At 42.2% G+C, this 27,334-nt stretch overlaps 1 protein-coding gene and 1 pseudogene across 1 annotated transcript; one reads left to right on the top strand and one right to left on the bottom strand.

Moving 5' to 3' along the window:
• On the top strand, window positions 1-2,642 carry LOC136458399 (large ribosomal subunit protein eL19x-like). Its single transcript, XM_066458345.1, has 5 exons — window positions 1-222; window positions 1,208-1,330; window positions 1,405-1,718; window positions 2,197-2,246; window positions 2,376-2,642. The coding sequence occupies exons 1-5, from the start codon at window positions 111-113 to the stop codon at window positions 2,398-2,400; spliced, it is 624 nt and encodes a 207-aa protein (XP_066314442.1). The 5' UTR covers window positions 1-110; the 3' UTR covers window positions 2,401-2,642.
• A 433-nt stretch (window positions 2,643-3,075) lies between these two features.
• Window positions 3,076-27,334, bottom strand: part of LOC136456156 (uncharacterized) — a 56,851-nt pseudogene continuing 32,592 nt past the window's right edge.

Below are 27,334 nucleotides of genomic sequence, written 5' to 3'. Positions count from 1 at the left end.
ACCACATATCCACGCTTGAGTCCCTTGCGCCGCCTGCCGCATTCCCCTGGGACGCCGCCACACCACCACACGCGGCACACGGTAGCGAGAGCTTATCGGCGGCAGCGAAGATGGTGTCGCTCAAGCTGCAGAAGCGCCTCGCCGCGAGCGTCCTCAAGTGTGGCAAAGGCAAAGTCTGGCTTGACCCCAATGAAGTCAGCGAGATCTCCATGGCCAACTCCCGTAAGACTTATCCTCTTCCCCACGTTGATTAATTGCTCACTGGGTTGGGGTCGTATGGATCTGTGGATGAGGTATTTACCTGCTTCGTTCGGGATAGTTCGATTGGACGGAATATGTTCGACGTTCGCCGTGATTTTTGGAATTCTTGTTTGGGTCTGCCGATTAACTTTATGGGCATGGTCAAAGGTGGATAGTTGATTTTGGTTTGTATGCCCTGGCTGCCGGTGCTTATATTGGATCAATCGCTGCCTTATTCTTTCCACCATCATGTTACGGTGTTGTTTACCTGCGGTCACCCTTAAAGACTATTGTTTTATGTCTAGTTTGTAGGCTGTACCTGTTCTAGCTTGTATGTGTGTACCCGTGCAGTTTCTAATATGTCTATGATACTAGTTAATCTGATGCAATTATAGTTTGCTTGAAGTAACAAATCCAGTTTGTGATTGTTTCTTTTTATGTATTATATGTATTGTTTATGTGTATGTGCTTGTAGATTTTGGCTAGGACTGGTATTACATGTGTATCAAATTATGAATTGTGTGGAAGGAAGCAATACCATTGCATAGCTTGACATAATTGTCACATGCAATCCTCATTTTGGTTATTGGTCACTATTGATTTTACATTGATTATTTTCTGGCCATGTCTGTCTTGCTAAATGTTTGCACTGCTTAGCCAATTCAGATTTTGTCATGTATCTGCAGTTTTATATGTTCCTGTGTAAAGCTAATTTAGATTGGTATTGTTTCTCAAATCTCAACTTATCATGCCGACCATGACTGGGCTCTTCGGGATAATCCTTAGCTCAAGTAGTTTACAATCATGGGATTTTGCTGGGCTTTGCACATGAACTTATGTTTCCCATTTACTTCACACAATGGATTAGAGCATTGAAATTGTAGGCAAGCATGGTTGTTTCTATGCTTGTTATTCTGCTAACTTTTTAAAGGAACATATGCTGACCATGTTTTTGCAATGCTTACAGGCCAGAACATCCGGAAGTTGGTTAAGGATGGGTTTATCATCAAGAAGCCTCAGAAGATCCACTCAAGATCCCGTGCAAGAAGGGCACATGAGGCCAAGCAGAAGGGAAGGCACTCTGGATACGGTATGCTGCTACAACTCATTTATGTTACAGTTTTCAATGATGGGTAAACTTGTGCTAATTCGATGTCTTTATAGGCAAGCGTAGGGGCACCAGGGAGGCTAGGCTCCCCACCAAGATTCTGTGGATGAGGAGGATGCGTGTTCTGAGGCGCCTGCTCCGCAAGTACCGTGAGGCCAAGAAGATCGACAAGCACATGTATCATGACATGTACATGAAGGTCAAGGGTAATATGTTCAAGAACAAGAGGGTGCTTATGGAGAGTATCCACAAGTCCAAGGCTGAGAAGCTCAGAGAGAAGACACTTTCTGATCAGTTTGAGGCCAAGCGAGCAAAGAGCAAGGCGAGCCGCGAGAGGAAGATTGCTAGGAGGGAAGAGAGGTTGGCCCAGGTATGATAATGCTATATTGATCCATACCTGCATTTGTTTCTGAACATGGGTGCAGCTGCTGCTTCTCATAATGTTCTGGAATATCTTTAATGGTTTTTACAGTGTAGTGAAATTTGTCAATTGCTATGGTCTTGATTTGTTGAATAAAAATGGTGGATCAATGTGCTAACATTTTAAATGACATGCTGCTAGGTTGATTTTTAGGTATATTACTCTGGCTGCATTGTAGTTTATGTTTCCTTAACCTTTTAAAATGGCTACTCCTTCCATTCCAAATTATACGACGTTTTGGCATTTCTAGATACATACATTTTGCGATGCATCTAGATATACACTTATGTCTAGATACATAGTAAAATCAATGCATCTAGAAAAGCCAGAACATTTTATAATTTGGAATGGAGGGAACATGATTGGTACATTTAGGTCTTATGGTTCGTTTAGAATCTATGTTAAAAGGTTTGCTTTTATCGTATAGGGCCCGAGAGAACCAACAGCACCAGTCTCAACCACAGCTCCATCTACTGGGTAAGTGCCGTGGAACCTGGTTTTGTTTCCTTGGATTTATCATGTTTCTATTATTGATTGATGTGTTTTCTTCATTCATGTTTTTGTTATTGATTGATGTGTTTTTTCTTCATTTGACCCATGTCACAGGGCACCAAAGAAAGCAAAGAAGTGAAGTATTGGAACAAAGCTGTAACTTTCTAGTACTATATAAGCATAATTTTGGAGCGCCTGAACTATTTTGCTATTATATGGTTTCCTGTCTCGATATTCTGAGTATCGTATCTCGACTGTTCTGTTGGATAATGCAGTAGAGTTTATGGAGTTTCGTTGGAACAGGATCCCCCAAAAAATGTTTATTTGACAGATGATTCTGGGAATGTGGTTATGTTTTATGAAAATTAGTCTTATTGTTCTTGTGTGATTGACCAACGGTATCCCATTCTTTGTGGTGAATATCTCTTGATCAAGTCTCGCAAATTAGTAGTTAGTGATCACATGTCATCATCCTGTACACTAAGTATTTGACCGTGAACACCATTTGGCTGTCCAAAAGAGCCTCCATCGCGAATGATCCCCCTCCATTGTCAACGCATAGTGCTGCATCAGGCCGTTCCAGCATCGTGCATTCGTGCACGGTGAACCAGTGGGGTGGTTCGCCCCTCGCCTCGTGCTCAGGTGCTCCGGCGCGCAGGCGAGCTCGGAGGGACGTCAGTGCTCGTTGTTTTTATATAAAAGAAAGGGAGAGCAAAAAAGAAACCAGAGTGGTCGAAAAGGCAGCAATTCATATTCATCTACGAAAAAGGCATGCTTACAATCATCCTACTGAAACAAGATGTATGTTGGGAATTCAAGCTCTTGTTTGATTTCCACATCTGAACTCGCTCCTTTACCTTGTCTAATGTTCGCCACAGATTGCAGGTGCACTTAGCCTAGTGTTCTCCACCGATTGCAGAACACTTGTTACCAAGAAAATAACAGGCGAATTGCAGTTTCTCTATACCACGTTGGATGTGATCGAGTCTATGGCAGCGTCACAAAGTTGTCTACGATGAGAAGTATACCCATGATTTGCTCTCTTGATGACACAGTTTGTGGTTTGGTATAAGCCTTGCAAACTCATGTGCATCTTCCACAGGTATGATCTTATCTGCTGAACCATGAATAGTGAAGAACCTGGACAAAGAGTAGATGAACAATTTGCATGAGGACAATTTTGTTCTAACACACTTAGCCAATCATGCAAGAAATGAACTATTTTGGGTTCTGTAAAAGACATGGAAATTACAAGTATAACGTAAATATTATATGCGGCTAGTTTCTCTAATTGTTGATTAGCCGAAAGGGTAAATAACGCTTAGACTAATTTCTTAACCTGCATTCCTTGCTGATGGAAAGGCTTGCTGCATGCATATCAGTGTTCAATCGTTCCATCAGGCTCTCTTTTGTTACTCTGTACAAAAAATTTCCTACATTGGAATCAACAAACGTCAGTAGATGCCCACGAAAGAGAAATAAGCTGCATATGTAGATAGCCATGCATATAAAAGTTCATATATGTTTCCTTACCTGATTTGTTCAAGACATCAATGTAGCCTTCTTTGTTTATCCGATCCATAAATTCTTTGCCTAGACGCTCTTCAACGCCTTTCTCCAAGTAAAATCGACCAGAAAGGTTAACAACCACAGGAACATCGCCATAGATAGAGGCATATAGAACCACCACACTTCCACCTGGAGGTAAACAAATACAAATTCAGAGATTTTTCAAAATTAGCTAGATCATTACAAGGATAGCTGGGGTGGCTACAGCTTCATTTTGGATAAATGAGATTAGAGAGACAGATAGAGGATGAAAACATAGCATCTAACTACATGAAAACCAACTTTTCCTCACAAAAGAAAGACATAAAAGAAGAAAACTAACTTGATATATTCTTACTGAGTGACACTTAACTGGAGCTACATTTTTCATTTTTTTAAACTCAAATAATGCCTGCACGTGGTTATACACAAATATACAACAAAGTTTTCAAAGTATGATTCCCTATGCAAGTTCTTGTCGAACTTATACATTCTTTTCGCTACCTATGTTCAATGGAACAACACCTTATTAAAAAAATAATAAATTATAGCAACTTAACAGTAGAAGGACTGCTATAACTCACCTTTGCTGTGGCCAACAATTGCTGTTACATCATACTTCTGGTAAAGATGTGAGACGACAGAATGCAAGTCATCTGCCTCTTTCCTGTAGTTGCCATACTGGAAATTACCTTGGCTTTTTCTGAAAAGCATGATCAGAGGCATGATGTGAATGTAGCTACAAACCAGTTTTTGTTATTCAAAGTAAAAATATACAGTACAAAACAAATACACCAACAAATTCCAATTCAAATAGTTTAGGTGCAAGACAGAAAAAAAAGGGGAATCGTTTAACACATGTTTTGTATGTTTATTTCTCTGGATCTGGAGAAGAAAAGTGGGTCTCCCTGTGCGTAAAAATACAATAAAGGTCTATGATACAAGTAAAATCTCAAATTAAGGCAATACTGCAGTATAATATAGTCAGGATGTATCAGGTAGATCCACAATTTCACGAGCAGCTTACCCATTTCCACTGAAATCAAAGCGAAACGCACTCATCCCTTTCTTTGTCAATGCAGCTGCAAGATCAATCATGATGCTATCATCCTGAAAACAGAGTGCTACGTTATATTAGATTAGGAACAAAATTATGTATGTTCCCACCGGATTTGTTGGCCGAGGAGGCGTAGTTTATCTATGCGTTGAAAAAAATCCCCTCGTCTGCCCCACGCCAAATCACAGGTCTAAGGCCAGCCCAGTCTCACGGGAGCTCCGGTGCCACTGTGTATGGGTGGGGCAGATGTTCGGGGATTTTCTCAACCTGCGTGAGAAGATCTTCTTAAGCACAACGCCTGGGGACTGTCTTACCCTGCGGTTCAATTTTTTTTTGAAAGTAAGGTTTAGCCAATAATGTCGATTTTTTAACACTTTTTTTAAACTATTTTCAAATTTGACACTGTTTTTTTCTTCAAAACTAACACTTTTGGCCGCGCCTATTCGCATGGCGCCGCGAAATCACGTTGCCGCGCTGAAAGGATCAAGATGCCCAAGAGGAGGGATGAATCGGGCTAATTCTAAAATTCTTTGCAATAATTAAACCCTACACTTAGGCTACTTCACCCCTTGTGCCTAGAATGCGATTCTATTAATTGACCGCACAAAAGTTTAGCTCCCTAAGTTCCAATCCTACTCTAGCATGACCATTCTAAGAATATAAAGACAAGAAATGAATTGCTCAAATGTAAATGCTTAAAGTAAAGAGAGGAGAAGGAACGCGGCGATATTTTGTCGAGGTATCGGAGAGTCGCCACTCCCTACTAGTCCTCGTTGGAGCACCCGCGCAAAGGTGTAGCTCCCCCTTGATCCGTGTAAGGATCAAGTGCTCTCTACGGGCTGATTCTTCGACACTCCGTCACGGTGAATCGCCCACAACCGCTCACAACTTGAGTTGGGTCATCCACAAGCTCCACCGGATGATCACCAAACTCCCGATCACCACCAAACCGTCTAGGTGATGGCGATCACCAAGAGTAACAAGCACGAACTCTCACTTGACCACAACAAACCTAATGAGAAGGGTGGATGTACACTTGCTACTCCCCTTGCACTAATAAGGCTTTAATCTTAGATTCTTAAATCTCAATCACCTCACTAGGCTCTTGCTCTCCTTAGCACTCACAAGGGCATTTCTCAGCTGAACAAATTGGCAAGAGGCCTCCCTTAGATGAATAGAGAAAGTATTTATACCCCCTCATTCAAAATGAACCGTTAGGAGGTTGAGTCAGCACTCTGTGGGGTGACCGAATGCTTCGGTCAGTTATCCCTGCCATAGAGCCGTTAAGTTATGACCGGACTTTGACCTGCGCCCGGTCAACACTGACCGGACGCGTTCAGTCACAAAAACTGCTCTCTGGAACCTTACTGATGTTGGCCGGACGCTGACACCCAGAGTCCAGTCACTTAACTGTTCAGCGTTCGATCAGTAACCGGATCCTGACCAGCATCCGGTCAGCACTGACCGGACGTGCCCGATCAGGAATTTCCCTCTCTGGAACCTCTCTGGAGTTGATCGGACTCTGGCACCCAGCGTCTGGTCACTTTTCACTCAGCGTCCGGTCACAACCAGATGGCTCCAGTTGTTAAAATGAACTGACCGGACTCACCCTTCAGCGTCTGATTACAACCAGGCCAGCGTCCGGTCAGTTATTTAACCCTCCATTCACTTCCAACTTGAAATCATATGTGAATGAAGTTTGCTCCAATTGATCTTAGGGCTACTCCTAAGCTACCTAGTGCTAGATTTCACAAATGTGCACCACACCTAACCCACTAGACTCACCTAGGTCAAGCTACTAGTCCATACGCCCCTTAATTGTACGACCAAAGGAAAAACAAAGTCCTAAACTACTCTAAGTGTCTCTTCAACATCAAACGACACTTAGAACTAGGTGTCCTCTGGGCGATGACATGGCTGGCTAGGTGTCCTTGCTGTACTATGGCGGAGTATCTGAGTCATGTTATAGGGAGGGAACTCTGTAGTAGCTCCAGTGTACTCAGCCATCGTCTCTGGGGACTTCACTGTAACTGCCTTGCGAATCAAGAATGTGATCCAGTGAGCATAAGGTAGTTGTCTGTGACCTCTGAACTCTTTTGCAAGAGTGTCCTCCATCTCTGAAAGAATAACATCCCAAATATCAAATATTGTTTGCTGTATTAGAGAGTTCACTAGCCACAACTAGACGCGAGTCAATCCCTCGTGATAACCCATCCTCGGGAGCAGGGTCCTCCTCATGATAGCATCAATCAGCCTAGCTGTAGGAGTAAGGTCTCTAGGTGTCCTGCTTGACCCCTCACCATAAGGCTCTATGAAGCAAGGTCAGACCAGATCTGTAGGAGGCACAAGACCGCCGTGAGGGCGTCTAGGAGGCTCTATCTGACCATAGCAAACCTCATGAAGGCGGATGGGTGACTCTGGAATCCTAAGAATCTCTCTAACCCTCGAGCTCTATAGCCTGTAGTCACGGCCTCTGGATGCAAAGTGTATGAACCTATGCCTCGGGTCAATCCAAAGTGAAGAGTAGAACTCATGGAACCATGATGGAACATATCGGCCAGTCTGTCCAAGTAGGTCTGTCAACCCTGGTAGATAAGAGAGGTGTGGATGGATCTGCTCGCCTGCTACTGCTACAAGTGCCTTAATAGAACACACTCTCTGTAATCTGAAAGGAACTCCACTGTTAAGGTATAACTGATAGAAATTCTCCTGTAGTGGTGTATAGAAGTGCTCTAAAGCACGCTCATCCCGCCTCGGCGGAAACTAGTCCTCAAACTACACAAAGCGGAGCTGCTGCACCTGCTTGGCTATGGCTGCCCTCAAGTCAAGGTGAGTCACCGGAGGCAGACCCTGTGGTCTAGGAGGCGGACAAGAACCCCTCCTCTATGTCTCAGGCCTCGGTGTCACCTGAGCACGAGTACAACCAGAGCATCATAACTGTGGTTGAGGTGCCTGCTCTGTCTCCTCGGTCTACTCTGCCTGCTTAGTCTGCTCAGCCTGCTGAGTATCCTCTGACTGCATTGGTGGCTATGTCTGCTGTTGTGGCTCTCCCTAAGGCTGACTCTCCTCTAAGGCAACACGTCGTCCTCCAAGCATGATAGTCCCAGCTAGACTACCATGAAGACTCTCAACCCTCTCGACGACGGCCCTCTGAGCAGGAGATAGCTGGTCTGCAATACGAACACCACTCCGAGCCCCTTCTCTCTCTGCATGCTCTACTACGGCTGCCACTATTGCTACTCTCTTAGCCTCTACATCAACGAGCTTCCACTTCTTCATCATAGTCTTCTTGGCCTTGCCTTTTTTTTCTAAGCAGTCAAGCGAGGCGGAGGCCTCAGATCCTCATCACCTGGACCACCTTCGGCATTCTTGACTCATGCCATTGCTGGAGCTAAAATGAACTGCTGCCATAGACAAGAACCAACTATCAACTGACACTCACGAGGCTTGGCCTCGATCCGTACTCATGGGCTTGGCCCTGAGTTAACTGACAACTGCCAAAGCAACCTCAAAAACACCGACTCGCTACACGATAGAGTAGATCGAACATATGAATAATTACAATATACATCTAGAGATACAAAACCCTAAGAAGCAAGCACTAGATACAAAATTAGAGGCGATGGCTCGCTACCTGACGAACCGACGAATCGATGACCAAACTACAAAGGAACGAATCATGGGGAACCACTGGGTCAGCAAAGGCTAGGGTTAGGGTTCTAGTGACGTGCGAATGCAAGCGTGATGATGCGATGATAGAGGTAGTGAATGGCGGCATAGGCGTGAGCTAGGGCATGGGCGTGGCGATGCTGTTGTGGCAAGGAAGCATGACTGCGGGCATGGAAGCTGGCGACTCGATGGCTGAGGCGTGGGAAGGTGGTGGCGCAGTGCAGCGCGGGCACATGATAGAAGTGCGGGCACAACGACACTAGGACACGGGCACACGACACTGCTGCATGGCACGGCGACATGGAGCAAGGTATAGTGTGGGAGTGGATGCGGTGGCTAGGGCACGGGCGATGTCGGTGGAATCACGGTGGATGCAGGCTTAGGTCAAATAGCGGCACGGTTATATGGTGGCCCCCACATGATGGATAAGGAAAGGAGAAAGAGTTCTGGATCCGCACGATTTCAACTGACTGGACGCTCCGGTGGCAACGACCGGACGCTGCCACCCAAAGTCCGGTCGACCACAGAGAGGTCCAAATCCCCTCAAGTTGCGACCAGACGCATCCAATTACCCTTGACTAGACGCAGCTAGAGTTTGGTCGATCCTGTGTACATCTTCTTTGCTTGATCGGACGAAGGGACACCAACTGACCGGATGCAGGAAAGGTGCTATTTTAGCGTTCGGCCACTCCTTTACGCTTCTGTTCACCTCCTATGAACTGACCGGATGCTGGAATCCAGAGTCCGGTGCAGCGTCCGGTCGCCCTTTTTCAGCAAATATTCAATGTTTCTTCACGCTGCCTGTTCCCCAATCAAGTCCCAACTTCAATAAGACTCAAATAAACACCAATTCAGACTGATGTGAGTGACCTCTCTCAAACCCTCAATTTTTTCAAAGTATTTTGCCTTAGGCTAGAATTCTTTTTAAGAAAATATGCAATAAAAGGGTAATAGAAAGGAAACAATAAAACAACACACATGCATATGCAATGCAATACTTGAATGTAATTGTAGTTGCTTGTCAAGTTTGATCCAAGGTTAAGCTTCTTCACACGCTTTTCGACGGTTATCTTAACCATGTTAGACAAGCCCTAAATGCATTACTAAAAATTAAACATGTTGTATACTACAATGCAATGCAAGGGACAACACAAGCTCATTTTCTAGTGAAGTTACTAAAATCAAGCAAATTAAGCTCATTCCTCAACCGACAAAATGTCACCTCATCTAGCGGTTTAGTGAAGATATCCGCCAATTGATCCTCAGTCCTTACACCTTCTAGTGAAATGTCATTTTTAGCAACATGATCTCTAAGAAAGTGATGGCGGATATCTATGTGCTTGGTGCGAGAATGTTGAACCAGATTATTAGCAAGTTTTACCGCACTCTCATTGTCACACAAAAGAGGTACTTTTTTCTAGAACTAAACCATAGTCTAGCAAAGTTTGCTTTATGTAAAGTATTTATGCACAACAAACACCCACAGCAATGTATTCCACTTCGGCGGTGGACAAAGCCACACTATTTTGCTTCTTGAAGGACCAAGACACAAGTGATCTACTAAGCAAATGGCACCCTCCGGATGTGCTTTTCCTATCAACTTTGCAACCAGCATAATCCGAATCGGAATAGCCAACTAATTGAAATCTAGCTCCTTTATGATACCAAAGACCAATGCTTGGTGTGTGCTTAAGGTACCTAAGGATTCTTTTAACGGCTACCAAATGAGCTTCCTTAGGATTAGCTTGAAATCTAGCACACATACACACACTAAACATGATGTTAGGCCTAGATGCGGTCAAATATAACAAGCTACCAATCATAGAGCGGTAGAAAGTTTGATCAACCATTTTACCTCCCTTATCTAGGTCGAGATGTCCATTAGATGGCATTGGTGTCTTGATTGGCTTACATTCATCCATATTGAACCCCTTGAGAAGATTCTTAGTATACTTTTCTTGAGAGATAAAAATCCCTTCTCTCATTTGCTTGACTTGAAAGCCAAGAAAGAATGTAAGCTCTCCAATCATTGACATCTCGAACTCCTTCAACATCAATTCACCAAACTCTTTGCAATAATCTTCATTTGATGATCCAAAGATGATATCATCAACATATACTTGACAAATAAAGATTTCTCCATCAAGCTTCTTGTTGAATAGTATGGTGTCGACTTTCCCAATGGTGAAGCCCTTCTCAATAAGGAAATCCCAAAGGCGCTCATACCACGCTCTTGGGGCTAAGCCCATATAGCGCCTTGGACAACCTACAAGCATGATTAGGATATCTAGGGTCTTCAAGCCTAGGAGGTTGATCAACATAGACTAGTTCATTTATGAAGCCATTTAAAAATGCACTTTTAACATTCATTTGATATAGTTTTATTTCATGATGCTATGCATATGCAAGGAGGATATGAATGGCTTCAAGTCTTGCAACTGATGCAAAGGTCTCTACAAAATCCAACCCTTCAACTTGAGAGAACCCCTTTGTAACTAGTCTTGCCTTGTTCCTCACTACAACGCCTTGATCATCTTGCTTGTTGTGGAACACCCACTTTGTTTCAATGAATCTTGCACCTTGTGGTCACTCTTCAAGAGTCCAAACTTCATTACGAGTGAAGTTGTTCAACTCTTCATGCATGGCATTTATCTAATCGGAATCTTAAAGAGCTTCTTCTATATTCTTAGGTTCAACACAAGAGACAAAAGAGTGATATTCAATAAATAAATCAAGTTTTTAAGATTGAGTCATTACACCCTTTGAAGGACTCCCTATGATAAGATCTTGTGGATGTGCTTATAGTAGAGGTGAATTTCTTCTATTAGCCACTTGAGGGGGAGGTTGTGGAGCATCAACATCTTGTGCTTGTGCCACTATTTGATTATGAGAGACATAAGTATCTTCATTTTCTACTCTCTCATCTTTATCACCATCTTGTGGCACATTTGATGAAGAAGGTGGATCAATCACTTGTACATCATCTTCATCATCTTTAGGTTTGACGTCTCCAACCAGAATGTTCTTCATAGTCTCCCTCAATTGTTCATCACCTACATCATCAAGATTCTCATGTGCTCCTTGGGAGCCGTTAGATTCATCAAATTCCACATCATATGTTTCTTCAACCAAGCCGGTGGCATGATTAAATACTCGATATGCTTTAGACTTTGATGAGTAACCAACAAGAAAACCAATATCATGTCTTTGAAACTTCTCTAGGTGTTGCCACTTCTTGTAGATGTAGCATTTGCAACCAAACACCTAGAAGAATGAGACGTCTGACTTCTTCCCATTGAGAATTCATAAGGTATCTTACCAAGAAACTTTTGAAGGAATAGATGGTTGGATGCATAACATGCGGTGTTGATAGCTTCTGCTCATAGAACTTTGAGTGTGTTGTACTCATCAAGCATTGTTCTTACAAGTGTGATAAGTGTCCAGTTATTTCTCTCAACTATACCATTTTGTTGAGGAGTATATGTTGCGGAGACCTCATGCTTGATCCCAACTTCATCATAATAAGCTTCAATGTTTGTGTTGTCAAACTCTTTTCCATTATCACTTCTTATCTTCTCAAGCTTCACTTCAAACTCATTTTGTGCTCTCTTGGCAAACTTCTTGAAACATGATGCAACTTTGGTCTTTTCATGAAGGAAGAATACCCATGTATATCTAGAGTAGTCATCAACAATCACAAGACAATAAAGATTTCCTCCCAAACTCTTATAAGTTGTTGGTCCAAATAAGTCCATGTGAAGGAGCTCTAGCACTCTTGTTGTTGACATAAAAGCTTTTGTAGGATGAGTGTTTACAACTTGCTTGCCGGCTTGACATGCACTACAAAACTTGTCCTTCTCAAATTTCACATCCTTCAACCCTCTCACCAATTCATTCTTCAAAAGCTTCTTGAGTGAGCTCATCCCAACATGAGCAAGTCTTCTATGCCATAGTCACCCAAGTAATGTTTTGGTGAATAGGCATGTCTTCAAGTTAGCATCTTCAGAGGAGAAATCCACTAGATATAGGTTATTGTATCTAAATCCCTTGAATATAACTTGATCATCATCTTTCTTAGATACAACCACTTTCTTCTTGGTAAACAAGCATTAAAGGCCAAGATCACACAATTGTCCAACGGATAACAAGTTGAAACGCAAAGAAGCAACATATAGCACATTTGAGATTGAATGATCATTTGATATTGCCACTTTGCCCAATCCTTTAACTTTGCCCTTTGAATTATCACCAATTGTAATTCTTTCTTGACCATCAACCTCTTCATCTAGTGAGGTGAACATACGAGGATCACCGGTCATATGTTGAATGCAACCACTATTAATTACCCAATGACTTCCACTGGTCTTGTAGTTTACCTACACATAAGAGATCAAGCTTGTTTAGGGACCCAAACTTGTTGAGGGCCCTTGACTTTTTCAACAAGTGACTTTGCAAACCAAATTTTCTTAGGCCTATTCTTGTTGGGAGGTCCTAAGAACATGACTTTCATTTTACCATTAGAGTCCTTTCTAAGAATGTAATGAGCATTGAAAGCAAAAGGTCTAGCATGCTTAGGCAAGGGTTGTGGTGGTGGAGTTTAACACTCATGGGCAAAGCGACCTTCTTGTCCACACTCAAAACACCTCTTTAGCTTTGGCTTTGGCTTTGGCTTGTGTTGTTGTTGGTGTTGAGCTTGGGCCTTCTTCTCTTGATGTGTCAAGTATCCAATTCCACTTCTATCCATCTTCATGACGGTGTTCATGAGTAGCTCACTTTGAAGATGTTGACCTCTTATAAACTTGCTCAAGCCAGTCTTGAGATGTTCTTTTCTAACTTGAGCTTCTTGTTCTCTTCTTTGAGTTCATCATGATTTTTCTCCTTCTTTAGTCTCTTGTTCTCTTCTTTGAGCATCTCATTCTCAAGAGCTAGATCACTATCATGGTCAAGGTTCTCTATCACAATGGTGTTGGTGGTTGATAGCTTTTCAGGATCTTTCTTAAGCTTCTCATTCTCATTCTTGATCTTGATATACTCATCATAGTTGTTGGACTCAACCACTTGCTTACCTTTGCTACTAGAACCTTGCTCAATCCTCTCAATAATCAAATCATCACATGATGTAGCTATATCAATCTTAACAACATGGTTAGTAGCATCATGTGGCTCATTGGATAAAAACTCATGAGAGACAACAAGATTATGATGATTAACCTTGAGGTTGGTATACTCTTCTTTTAGCATATTGTAGCTAGTGGTGAGCTCATTATGTATCCCCTCAAGTTTATCATATTTTTCTTTAAGCTCTTTCTTAGAAGATTTGAGCTCCTTGAGTTTGGATGACATAGCTTCATTTGCTTCTCTAAGCTCAACACTAGCTTTTTCCTCTATGTCATATTTAGCTAAAAGTGAATCATTCTTAAGTTCTAGCTGTTTATTTTTAGCTCTTGTCTTTCTAATGATTTTAGTATATTGATTGAGCAACTTGACAAGATCATCATATGAAGGTGATTCAAATTCATCATCACTATCACTATCATCATTGCTAGCATGATCATCACCACTACTATCATCATCATTTGATACATTTCATCCACCCTTGGCCATAAGGCATAGGTGTATAGATGATGGTGGCGGTGGTGTCGGTGAAGATGATGAAGAGTCAATCACAATAGCGGCCACCTTCTCATTCTCACTATCATCATTGGATGAGCAACTTGATGAATCAATATTCGTGAGCCAATCACCGACGATGTATGCCATGATATTTTTCTTCTTCTTGTGGAAATCCTTCTTGTATGGCTTGTTTTTCTTCTTCTCATCATCATCTTCATTGCTTGAGTCATCTTTCTTGCCCTTGTACTTCTTCTTGTATTGTCTTTCTTTGGCTTGGGGCATTGATGTGCGAGATGACCAAGTTCTCCACAATTGTAGCAATCCATCTCAGAGATTGGCTGTAACACCCCGGGTGTTTAAATACTAAAACTGCCATGTCATCATATGCATTGCAAGGCATTTGGTCATATTAAAAACTTTGTATGCATTCACTAAAATAAGTTTACATTTATGTTATAAGCATTTCTTGGTATTGTTTGAATCAAGTTCGAAATCTTTGTATTGATTTGAAATTCTGAAAATCCTGATTTTCAATATTTAAACCCTACTGTGAAAATCCATTTCAAAATCTATGCATATTTTGGGGTTGAGCCCAAAAGCAAAAGTGTAGAGCTTGACAAGTTATACAAAGTTTGTTTTTGGAGTTTTTCAAGTTGTTTAGAAAAATTTGGAGTAATTCAAAAAGGCGTAATTCGGTAAATTTCCCTATTCAAATTCAAAAGTTCATTTCAAAATCTAGACCGAATTAGGAGATGGTTATAAAAGCAAAGTTGTAGAACTTTTGATTTTGAACAACTTTTGTTTTTGGAGATTTTTGAGTTGTTATGAAAATTTAAGAGTAATTTGTGAATTTTGGCGAATGGCAAATCTGTAATTTTTGTGAACAGTGTCCACCGCCGAAGCTACATTGCCGGCGTTTCCTTCTTCGGCGTTCCAGGTGCGGTCGTGGCCATTTTGGCGTCGTGCTGGCACAGTAAAGGCCACAGCGCGGCTTCCTCGAGCTTCTTGGCCCCCTTTATAGCCTGAGCCACCGTCGTCTTTGCCCTTTCTCCTTGCTCTATTTTTTCCCGTCGCCTTGCTCATCTCCGGCGAGCTCGTGCCGTCGTTGTTGTGCTCCACCGTCGCTGATAAGCTAGTTCCAACTTCGCTTACTCCTTGCGCATCCAGCCGACCCACCAATTCGGCTTGTCTTCGTTGGGAACTCGAGTTGCGTCGTCTTCTTCCTCGCTGCCGGCAACCCCTCCGCCGAGCACGATTCGTCGCGGCCAGAGCTCCACGGTGCATCTCCGTCCTTGGTTTTGGTTGATTCCATTTCATCTCGATGCTGTGGTATTTAATCCTTAGTTGGTTGCTCATTTTGACCACTGCAGTCACTGGTACACCATCGCCGACGACGTTTTGCTCCGCCGTGCTTGCGCTGATCGTCGAACCACCTTGCTGTTGCTCCTTAGGCTCGGTAATTGACTCCAAACCGTTCGGGGTAAGCTACTGATGCTTCCTAGACCTTTTGTTTAACTACTACCAGTCTGTTGTCGCTGGCATAGTGCCGCCGTGCATTCACGTCCGCCATGGCTAGCGTTGTGCTCGGTCCAGTCGCGGTTGGGTCTTGATTTTGCCACCAATCGATGCGTCTTGTTGTCGTGAACGTATTAGAGCTTTGTCTGTCGCCGGTGATCTCACCGTCGGCGAGTTTGCGCCGGTTAGCACCGTCGTCATCATAGTCAATGTCGGTGGTTGAAGATGACATGTGGGGTCATGGTGTCAGCAACCCAGTGTTCAAATGGATTTTTTCTATTTTTAGATTTGAATGAATAGTGATGTAATTTGTTATTTTTGTATAGATTTATTTAGAGCTCCAAAAATTATGAAAATTTTTGTGTGACTTCTTTGTGATGTATAGTATTTAAGAAAAATATGAAATAATATTTTTCAGTACTTTTTGAATATGATAAAAATTGCTCAATTTATTAATAAATGGATTTCCATGATTTTTCTAGGCTTATTTAATTGTCCAAAAATTATAAAATTTGTTTTGCCACTTACTTATCATGTAATGAACATTTACAAAAATTTTGAGCTCAATTAGAATAAGTTGATTTATTTCATAATTTTGAATTAATTAATTAATTCATAAAAGCAAATAGTAACCTTTAATGATTTAGGTTTTGTTTGAAATTTTGATTGAGTGATGACCTTGGGTCATTTGTTGATAATGATCCTTGGTAATTGATGTAAGTGTTGCAAAAAAGATTTAGTTTGTTTGACTTGTAACTTTACCGCGAAGGAAAGTTGTATTCAAATTGTTAATTGTTGCATCCATCATCGAGCATCACGTTTCGTATTCCGCATCATGTTAAACATGGCATTGTTATTACGTGTAGTGAACAAAGGTGAACACGTGATAGTTAACCAAGTTGTTGAGGAGGTTAATCCATCTGTCGAGGTCGGATCGAATACTTGTGAAATGTCGCAGGAACCAGACTTTTCCGTCAACGAAGGCAAGCCCTAGATGATACAACCCTACATTGTATTTTACAAATTGATTTCGCTTTTGCTTCTTTTTACTGCATTAAGTGATTAGGAGTCAAGTACAAGTCAAATTGGTACATTACCAACCTTGTTATTCTATATTTACCATATTACCAGTTTTAAATTCGTATATGCCTAGTTTTACTTAGCTATGCTTAGAACGATGAAAGTCAGGTGATTACCTGTCACCTGCTAACTTTGAATGGAATTTTGGTTAACTCATGTTATCATGTGATATGGAAATGTGGAGTAATAAATCTAGACCGGGCGGACTCGGTGCGTGTGAGCCACAAGACATGGAGGTCTTGTGAGCGGGTTCTTTCCGCCTGTGTCGATTAAGGCACGTCCGTTGTTGAATTGCATGAGGTGAGAATTTATAGTACTAACCACATACTCTGGTAAGCCTTTACTCGGCTATTCTATTATGAGAATGGCTACTCACGCACTAGGAGTAGAGATATGGCGGGAATAGCATGTACCCTCGTGGCAATGGGCTGGATTAGTGGAGTACTATATTCTCGGGTGGCATGGACCCGTTCTTGTTTTAGAGAATCTGAGGGTAGGTTGGTATATGGAGGTTAGGGATCTGCATATGTCATGTGGTCTGGAATTCCCAGCTGGGTTTTTAATTGGTTCGAATCGTCGTTGCTCCTCGGTTATGGAGACTCAACTAACTATTCATCATCGTAGTATTAATAACTGGAACTTGAGAAAGGTTTGCGAAAGAGATTGATATGAAGTTCATGTTCTCATTACAGATCATGGCAGATTCATATGTGGTACTTATAAAGTTTTACCTTTGAAGTAAAGAATTTTGTTAAAGAGCTTTTATGCAAAAGAACTTTGATTATTGTTAAAGCCATACCTTGAATCCCATGAGCTGGCATTCTTGAGTTCTATCTGTTTTATTTTGGTTAAGTCTTGTTGAGTACTTTTGTACTCAGGGTTCGTTGACCCCTTGTTGCAGGTGAGCCTCATGAGCAGATCTATTTTGGATTATGCTGCATGACAGTTGTTCCTTATGATGGCGATGAGAAGTAAATGTGTGGCCCTTGGGCAGGGCAGTTTCATTGTGTGTTTTGTATTATATTATAATGCCACTCCACTATTTTGTTTTGTAATAAACATCGAACTTAGTTGTGAGGTTTGAAACTACTGTTTTGTAAATTATGTTATTGTAAGACTTCCACTGTTTTTACTCTGGTATTGATATTTGAATAAATGTTGTAATACTGCAATGACTCTGTAACATGATCCTGCTCGAAAATCATGGATGATTCGGGGTTCCTCAAGGACACCCAATAGTCTTTTTAAGTTAATGGAAACATATGCATAAATGTCAAAGGTCATCGGACAGTGATAGGTGCATGTGGGCCCTATAACTTAGGAGGTTCTACCACATTGGCTTCCTTCTATTGCTAGTGAAGAACTTCTTTTTGCCATCAAACTTGACACTGTTCTTTTTGAGCTTCTTAAGCATCTTGGCGGTTCTTCTCACCCTAAGAGCAAGGCTTGCATCATCAATTTCATCATCACTTGAGCTCTCATATTCAATTCTTGCTTTGCCCTTCTCTTGGCTAGCCTTGAATACCAAGTCTTTCTTCTTGGTGGAAGAAGAGCCATCTTGTAGTGTGATGTGCATATATATCTCATGTGCGTTGATCTTTCCCAAGATTTGAGTTGGTGTAGCGGTGGAAAGATCACCTTAATGAAGCATGGTCACAATATGCCCATATTTGTCAATGGGGAGGACACTCAAGATCTTTCTTACAACATTGGATGGTTGCATTTGTGTAAGTCTAAGCCCATTGACTTTCTCTACAAGAAAATTCAAGCATGAGTACATTTCATTAACACTTTCTTTCGGAAGCATCTCAAATGAATTAAGCTTTTTCATAACCAGATGATAGCGTTCCTCATGCTCACTCTTTGTTCCCTCATGGAGCGCACAAATGTCTGACTATAGTGCATGGGCATCCTTGTGGTTCCACACACGATTAAACACATCTTTGCAAAGGCCTCTAAAGATAGTGTTTCTAGCCTTTGCATTCCATTTCTCATAATTGACTTCATCACCTTGAAGGTGTGTGGAATCCTTAGGTTTTGGGAAACCTTGAGAGGCGGCTCTAAGAATTCCAACATCTAGAGCTTCTAAGTAAGCTTCCATGCGGATTTTCCAATAAGGAAAATCATCTCCATCAAAGATAGGAGGAGGTCCATCCTCGTGGGATATCTTTCTCTAGGCGGTTAAGCCTAAATTCGTGAGCATGAGGTTCCGATACCAATTGAAAGGATCAATATGCCCAAGAGGTGGGGTGAATTGGGCTAATTCTAAAATTCTCTACAATAAATAAACCCTACACTTAGCCCACTTCACCCCTTATGCCTAGAATGTGATTCTATTGATCTACAGCATAAAAGTTTAGCTCTCTATGTTTCAATCCTACTCTAGCATGGCAATTCTAAGAATGTAAAGATAAGAAATGAATTGCTCAAATGTAAATGCTTAAAGTAAAGAGAGGAGAAGGAACACGATGATGTTTTTTTGAGGTATCAGAGAGTCACCACTCCCCACTAGTCCTCATTGGAGCACCCGTGCAAGGGTATAGCTCCCCCTTGATCCACGCAAGGGTCAAGTGCTCTCTATGGGCAAATTCTTTAACACTCTATCGCGGTGAATCGCCCATAACCACTCACAACTTGAGTTGGGTCATCCACAAGCTCCACCGGATGATCACCACCAAGCCGTCTAGGTGATGACGATCACCAAGAGTAACAAGCATCAACTCTCACTTGACCACAACAATCCTAATGAGAAGGGTGAATGCACACTTGCTACTCTCCTTGCACTAATGAGGCCTTAATCTTGGATTCTCAAATCTCAATCACCTCACTAGGCTCTTGCTCTCCTTAGCACTCACAAGGGTGTTTCTCAGCTGAACAAATGGGCAAGAGCCCTCCCTTGGATGAACATAGGAAGTATTTATACCCCTCATTCAAAACAAACTGTTAGGAGGTTGAGTCAGCACTCTACGGGGTGACCAGACGCTCCAATCAAGGTGACCGGACGCTCCGGTCAGTTATCCCTGCCATAGAGCCATTAAGTTGTGACCAAACTCTGACCTACGTCTAGTCAACACTGACCGGATGTGTCCAATCATGAAAACTACTCTCTAGAACCTTACTGATGTTGATCGAACGCTGGCACCTAGAGTCTGGTCACTTCGCTGTTCAGCGTTCGGTCAGTAACTGGATCCTGACTAGTGTCCGGTCAGCACTGACCGAACGTGTCTGATCAGGAATTTCCCTCTCGGAACCTCTCTAGAGTTGACCGAACTCTAGCACCCAGTGTCCGGTCACTTTTCACTCAACATCCGGTCACAACCAGACGGCTCTAGTTGTTCAAATGAACTGACTGGACTCACCCTTTAGCGTCTAGTCACAACTAGACCAGCGTCCGGTCAGTCATTTGACCCTCCATTCACTTCCAACTTGAAATCATATGTGAATGAAGTTTGCTCTAATTGATCTTAGGGCTACTCCTGAGCTACCTAGTGCTAGATTTGACAAGTGTGCCCCACACCTAACCCACTAGACTCACCTGGGTCAAGCTACTAGTCCATACCCCCCTTAATAGTATGGCCAAAGGAAAAACAAAGTCCTAAACTACTCTAAGTGTCTCTTCAACACCAAACGACACTTAGAACTAGTCCATCCTTAACCTTGTTGTCCATCCTTTGAAAACCAAAATGATTTCCATCATAGGGGCATGACAACCTTGATTGCCCAGTCAATTGTCATTACCATGACCTAACTTAATTGCCTCTACAAAACACACGTTAGTCATAGTAATCTCGTATTGTCATTAATCACCGAAACCCAACTAGGAGCCTAGATGCTTTCACGTGCCATGCATGGGGGCATGGTAGGAGAGACGATGTGGCAGCGAGCAGGGCCATTGAACACTGATGTGGCCAGGGCTACCTTGTCATAGATTAGGGCACGACACTGATGCGCAACAGCGCATGGCGTGGCAAGGCCCGACTTAACCATCGTGCCATGGGCTCCCTCCCTAGCTCTGTCCCTTTATCTGTCTACTCGACTAGAAGTGAGGGGGATCGAGGCACCTATGCCGCCGCCTTTTGACTCCCTTGTGCCTGGTATCCACCCTTCCCTCCCTTGCCGCCCCCTCCCTACCTTCCCCAAGCTCCTCCTTGGCCTTAGTGAAGGTAACAATGCTCTTATTAGTAGTTTGAATAGTGGATTAAGGATTAGGATTGATAGCTAGGGTTTGGAGGGAAATATTAGTTTGAATGGTGGATTCAAGGATTAGAAGTATGTTTACCATGTTTAGTGTAAGGTTAATTTTTGTTCCCATAAGTGTTGGTGAAAGCTCTAGTTTGGTTTTGGATAATTGATGAAACCCTAAGTGCTAACCTAGTTTATCAAGATGATTATGAGATAGGTAGCACTACTCCAAGTGATGAAGCAATGACAAAGATCATGACAATGGTGATGGTCAAATGCTTAAACTTGGAAAAGAAGAAAGAGAAAAACAAAAGGCTCAAGGCAAAGGTATAAAATGTAGGAGCCATTTTGTTTTAGTGATCAAGACACTTAGTGAGTGTGATCACATTTTGGATAGATAGCCGTACTATTAAGAGGAGTGAAACTCATATCGAAATGTGGTTATCAAAGTGCCACTAGATGCCCAAATCATTGCATATGCATTTAGGATCTAGTGGAGTGCTAACACCCTTAAAAACATTTGTGAAAATATGCTAACACATGTGCACAAGGTGATACACTTGGTGGTTGGCACATTGGAGCAAGGGTGAAGAAGTTAGAAGTAAAAACGAGTTGGTCGCGAAGACGCTGGCATCGGTCAACTGACCGAACGCTGGGTCTAAAAGCATCGGACACTGGCAGCATGCATCCAGTCAAACTGGTCGGTCAGCACAGTACCTAGGGTATTGCACTGGATGCAGGTCTAGGTCCGGTCGAAGAAATACGCCTCGGGGAGCTTACTGGAAATGACCGGACGCTGGAGCTTCAGCGTCCGGTCAGTTTCATAGCTATTGGAATTTGATGAACAACGTTTTAAGCAAGTGACGCATGGCATCCATCGGGCGACCGGACGTTGAGTCTAGGGTCCGATCAGTATGATCAAAGCATCCGGTCAGAGCGCGTTTTGCCCAGTGAAGGGGTATAACAGCTCTATTTGATTAGGGCTCTATTTATAGCCCCATGGCTGGCTCAAGGTAGCTCTCTTGCACATTTTCATTGACATAGCAACCTTGTGAGCTTAGCCAAAGTACTCCCACTCATCTCCATCATTGATCCATCATCATTGTGAGATTAGGAGAGAATCCAAGTGTATTGCTTGAGTGATTGCATCTAGTGGCACTTGGTATTCGTATTGCGCTGTGGATTTCGCTTGTTTCTCTTGGTGGTTGCCACCACCTAGATGGTTGGAGCAGCAGTGGAGGATCGGCATGAGTTGGTGATTGTTCATGGCCATCTCCAGTGATTGTAAGGGGAGTTGTACCTTCCCCGGCGGAGTGCCAAAAGGTAACTCTAGTAAATTGCAGTGAAGAGTGCATTTCTAAATGGGTACAACAATGAGCTTGTGTATGTTGAGCAACCTCCCGGTTTTGAAGATGAAAAGAAACCCAACCATGTCTACAAGTTGAGAAAGGCTTTGTATGGATTGAAACAAGCACCTAGAGCATGGTATGAGAGATTGAGGGATTTCCTACTCTCTAAGGGATTCAAGATGGGAAAGGTTGACACCACTCTCTTCACCAAGAAGCTTGGAAATGACTTGTTTGTAATACAAATCTATGTTGATGATATCATCTTTGGATCAACAAATCAAGAATTTTGTGAGGAGTTTGGTAAGATGATGGCAAGTGAGTTTGAGATGTCTATGATTGGAGAACTTAGTTACTTCCTTGGCCTTCAAATCAATCAAATGAAGAATGACACATTTATGAGTCAAGGCAAGTATATCAAGGACATGCTCAAGAAGTTTGAAATGGATGAGAGTAAAGCTATTAGTACACCAATGGGGACAAGTGGAAGCTTAGATAGTGATGCTAGTGGCAACATGGTGGATCAAAAGATGTATCGGTCTATGATTGGAAGCCTACTCTATGTGACCGCATCAAGACCAGATGTGATGTTTAGTGTATACATGTGTGCTAGATTTCAAGCCTCACCAAGAGAAAGTCATTTGAAGGCAACAAAGAGAATATTGAGGCACTTGAAGCATACACAACATGTTGGATTATGGTATCCTAATGGAGCAAGATTTGAGTTGATTAGATATTCGGATTCCGATTATGCGGGATACAAAGTAGAGAGAAAGAGCACATCGGGCACATGTCAACTATTGGGAAGATCACTTGTATCTTGGTCATCAAAGAAGCAAAATAGTGTAGCACTTTCAACCACTGAAGCGGAGTACATTTCAGCCGGTAGTTGTTGTGCTCAATTACTTTGGATGAAGGCTACTTTGAGTGACTTTGGAATCAAGTTCAAGCAAGTGCCATTGCTATGTGATAATGAAAGTGCCATAAAGCTCACCAACAACCTAGTTCAACACTCAAGAACAAAGCATATAGATGTTCGTCATCACTTCATAAGAGATCACCAACAAAAAGGGGACATTTGCATAGAGAGTGTGGGCACCGAAGATCAACTTGCCGATATATTCACCAAGCCACTTGATGAGAAGAGGTTTTACAAGCTAAGGAATGAATTGAACATACTTGACTTCTCCAACATGTGTTGATGCACCCCCACTATATGACATGCCTCTCCTTCGAGCAAAGCAAGGTAAAGTTGATTGACATGTCATCCATTCATTACTAAGGACGTGTTTAGTGCATCTAGTCATTCCCATCATGTCCTAGGCTCATTCATGAAAATCAAATGAATTTGATGCTTGTATGGTACCCCTATTGCTTGTATGTTTGAAATGATCTAGTGGTAGCATATGACATGTTTGTGGGCTTGTAAACCTAGTGTTTGATTTAGAAAATGAGCTATAAGTGTTTAACTCAACATGGCACAAGATAACCCTTATTTGGAGGTGTGAAGAAGCTTGTCCTTGGATCAAACCGAGTTAAATATCTTGTGCAAGTAATCTAGATTGAACCAAATTGGGAAAATGATCCTTATTTCACATGGTTTCACCCCAGCCTATCCATAATTTGAGCTCACCTTTTGTGCTAATTGTTGACAAAGGGGGAGAGAAACAAAGATATGAGTGATAGGGGAGTATTGGACATTAGGGGAGAGATATGCTAAAGGAAAGGGATCAATTAAAATTTTGAGCACACAAGTAGGGGGAGCAAGCTCATAAACTTGTATGGTGCATTTGAATGATGAAATGAAAAACTTGCTTGCATGGTACAAGTTCTAAGTTTCAATATCCATGCTTGTATGGCGTATGCTAGTTATAGGTTTGAATGATGAAATGAAAAACTCATAGGTTAAAGTAACTAGACTCATGCTCACATTATGAAAACTAGACCCTTGCTTTTAATATTGATCTCATGGGGTTTTCTAGTTTTTGTGTATGTCTAGTTACTAATGATGCTAAGGATGGTATATTGGTGCACTCCGATTGGTATCACGCTTCAAAGGTCCATCTCTTATACCTTAGCATCACTTGGTAGAAACTGACTCCTATATTTCCTATCTAAGCATATGTGCAAGCTACAATCCAAACTCTTAGCACATATGTAGGGGGAGCAATTACTACCATTTGGAGTTCATAAAACTTGTCCATTACCTTTACACATGGTAAATATGCTTGGGCAAGCAACATGGATTCAAATGTACTTTAATTCATATCTTTGTATAAGGGTTGTCATCAATTACCAAAAAGGGGGAGATTGAAAGCTCTAGTTTGGTTTTGGATAATTGATGAAACCCTAAGTGCTAACCTAGTTTATCAAGATGATTATGAGATAGGTAGCACTACTCCAAGTGATGAAGCAATGACAAAGATCATGACAATGGTGATGGCATGGTGATGGTCAAATGCTTAAACTTGGAAAAGAAGAAAGAGAAAAACAAAAGTCTCAAGGCAAAGGTATAAAATGTAGGAGCCATTTTGTTTTAGTGATCAAGACACTTAGTGAGTGTGATCACATTTTGGATAGATAGCCGTACTATTGAGAGGAGTGAAACTCGTATCAAAATGCGGTTATCAAAGTGCCACTAGATGCTCTAAATCATTGCATATGCATTTAGGATCTAGTGGAGTGCTAACACCCTTGAAAACATTTGTGAAAATATGCTAACACATGTGCACAAGGTGATACACTTGGTGCTTGGCACATTGGAGCAAGGGTGAAGAAGTTAGAAGTGAAAACGAGTTGGTCGCGAAGACGCTGGCGTCGGTCAGCTGACCAGACGTTGGGTCTGAAAGCACCGGACACTGGCAGTGTGCATCCGGTCAAACTGGTCGGTCGGCACAGTACCTAGGGTATTGCACCGGACGCTGGTCTGGGTCCGGTCAAGGTGGACCGGACGCGTCCGGTTGAAGAAATACGCCTCGGGGAGCTTACTAGAAACGACCGGACGTTAGGGCTTCAGCGTCCGGTTAGTTTTGCCGGTGCGTTCGATCAGTTTTATAGCTGTTGGAATCTGACGAACATCGTTTTAAGCAAGTGATGCGTGGCATCCATCGGGCGACCAGACGCTGAGTCCAGGGTCCGATCAGTATGACCGGAGCATCCGGTTAGAGCACGTTTTGCCCAGTGAAGGGGTATAACGACTCTATTTGATTGGGGCTCTATTTATAGCCCCATGGCCAGATCAAGGTAGCTCTCTTGCACATTTTCATTGACATAGCAACCTTGTGAGCTTAGCCAAAGTACTCCCACTCATCTCCATCATTGATCCATCATCATTGTGAGATTGGGAGAGAATCCAAGTGTATTGCTTGAGTGATTGCATCTAGTGGCACTTGGTAATCGTATTGCACTGCGGATTTCGCTTGTTTCTCTTGGTGGTTGCTACCACCTAGACGGTTGGAGCAGTGGTGGAGGATCGACACGAGTTGGTGATTGTTCGTGGCCATCTCCGGTGATTGTAAGGGGAGTTGTACCTTCCCCAACAGAGTGCCAAAAGGTAACTTTAGTAAATTGCTCGTGTCGTTGAGTTACCTCACTTGTGGGTTGGTTCTTGCGGTGTCCTATCGTGTGGATGAGGTTTGTGAAACACCTCTTAGCCACCAAACCACCAAGTGTTGGTCGACACAACGGGGACGTAGCGTGTTGGCAAGCACGTGAACCTCGGGAGAAAATCGATTGTCCCTTGTCATTTGCATTCTCCCGGTGATTGGCTTGATCTTCATCTTGTGATTGGTTCATCCCCTACATGGCAGTATAATCACCCTACTTACTTGATTACATTCTTGCAAACTAGTTGATACAAGCTCTTTAGTGTAATTAGAATTGAGAGCTTGCTTTATTGTTTACATTCATCTAGTTGAGCTCTTTAGAGTAGCAAGTTTGTGTGCCTAAGTAATCATTGCAACTAGAATTGTTGGATAAGTGGCTTGCAACCCTTGTAGAGCTAGAGTAAGTTTGCATTATGCTATTTGTCATACTAATCAAATTGCTCTAGTTGATTTGTAGATTTTTAAATAGGCTATTCACCCTCCTCTAGCCATATTAGGACCTTTCAGTTGGTTATATTACTTTAGGTGTAATTACCATGTTTAGTGTAAGGTTTATTTTTGTTCCTATAAGTGTTGGTTTATTACTTTAGTTGTAATGCAAATGGTTCTCCTTTACATTAATTTGGGATGTTTTGATTGATGTTAAATGACAACCATTTTATTGGATGCAAGACATGTATCAGGAGCAGTTGTGACAAAAATAGGGTCGTCCTAGAGAATTGTACCCCAACGCGTCTAGCAAAGATGCCCCCATCCCTCCTGACCTCCCTATCCTTAACTGTGACTGTGGTTGTCTAGCCGACGTGTTTCAATCAAGATATCCTGACACAGCGGCTCGTTGCTTCTACACATATAGTCGTTTTAATGTAAGTAATTCTTTCCATATGTTTTTTCTTCATTTGTGTTACTAGGTTACTAATATTTTGTTGGAATCTTGTTGTGTAGGCCCATGAGAGGTGCTTTTTGTTTCAGTGGATCGATGGTGCAGACAAGTTTGACCCAAGGTACCTCCTTTTCAACGATTGTTGGAGAGGGAGACATCCACGTGAGCACTTTGAGCGGTGGGTTCCACCTCCCCCTAACCCTTCGCCAATGATGGCTAAGGAGAAGCACTTAGCCATAGTTAGACGACTCGAGGAACCTCCTCTATGCTAGTGCAAAGATCGAGCTGTGATAAACCCTGATAATACGTTAGAGTTTGTGTGTCCAAACAAGCATGAAGTAGGTGGACAGTGTATCTATTGAAATGTTGAGCTATAGGTGTTCATGTACTAATGTCACCTCTTTTAGGTGTTTGCATTTGTGAAGTGTCATTTCAAGGAGTGGCTCTATGGTCCTAAGAATCAATGGCTAGAGCCACCAAAGGAAAAGGAAAAGAAAAAGAAGAAAGAAAGGGTAATTTTCAAAGCACACCAGTCATGTACGAATGTGGTGTTAAATCCAACTATGGACTAGTCC

This window comes from Miscanthus floridulus, chromosome 6, assembly GCF_019320115.1.
Source record: "Miscanthus floridulus cultivar M001 chromosome 6, ASM1932011v1, whole genome shotgun sequence".
In the NCBI taxonomy this organism is placed as follows: Eukaryota; Viridiplantae; Streptophyta; class Magnoliopsida; order Poales; family Poaceae; genus Miscanthus; species Miscanthus floridulus.
This window is presented reverse-complemented; position numbering and strand designations above follow the sequence as displayed.

Coding starts and splice junctions, on each gene's coding strand:
- LOC136458399 (XM_066458345.1), top strand. CDS start 111: ATGGTGTCGCTCAAGCTGCAGAAGCGCCTCGCCGCGAGCGTCCTCAAG. Junction 1,331..1,404: donor GGGAAGGCACTCTGGATACG/GTATGCTGCTAC, acceptor ATGTCTTTATAG/GCAAGCGTAGGGGCACCAGG. Junction 2,247..2,375: donor ACCACAGCTCCATCTACTGG/GTAAGTGCCGTG, acceptor CCCATGTCACAG/GGCACCAAAGAAAGCAAAGA.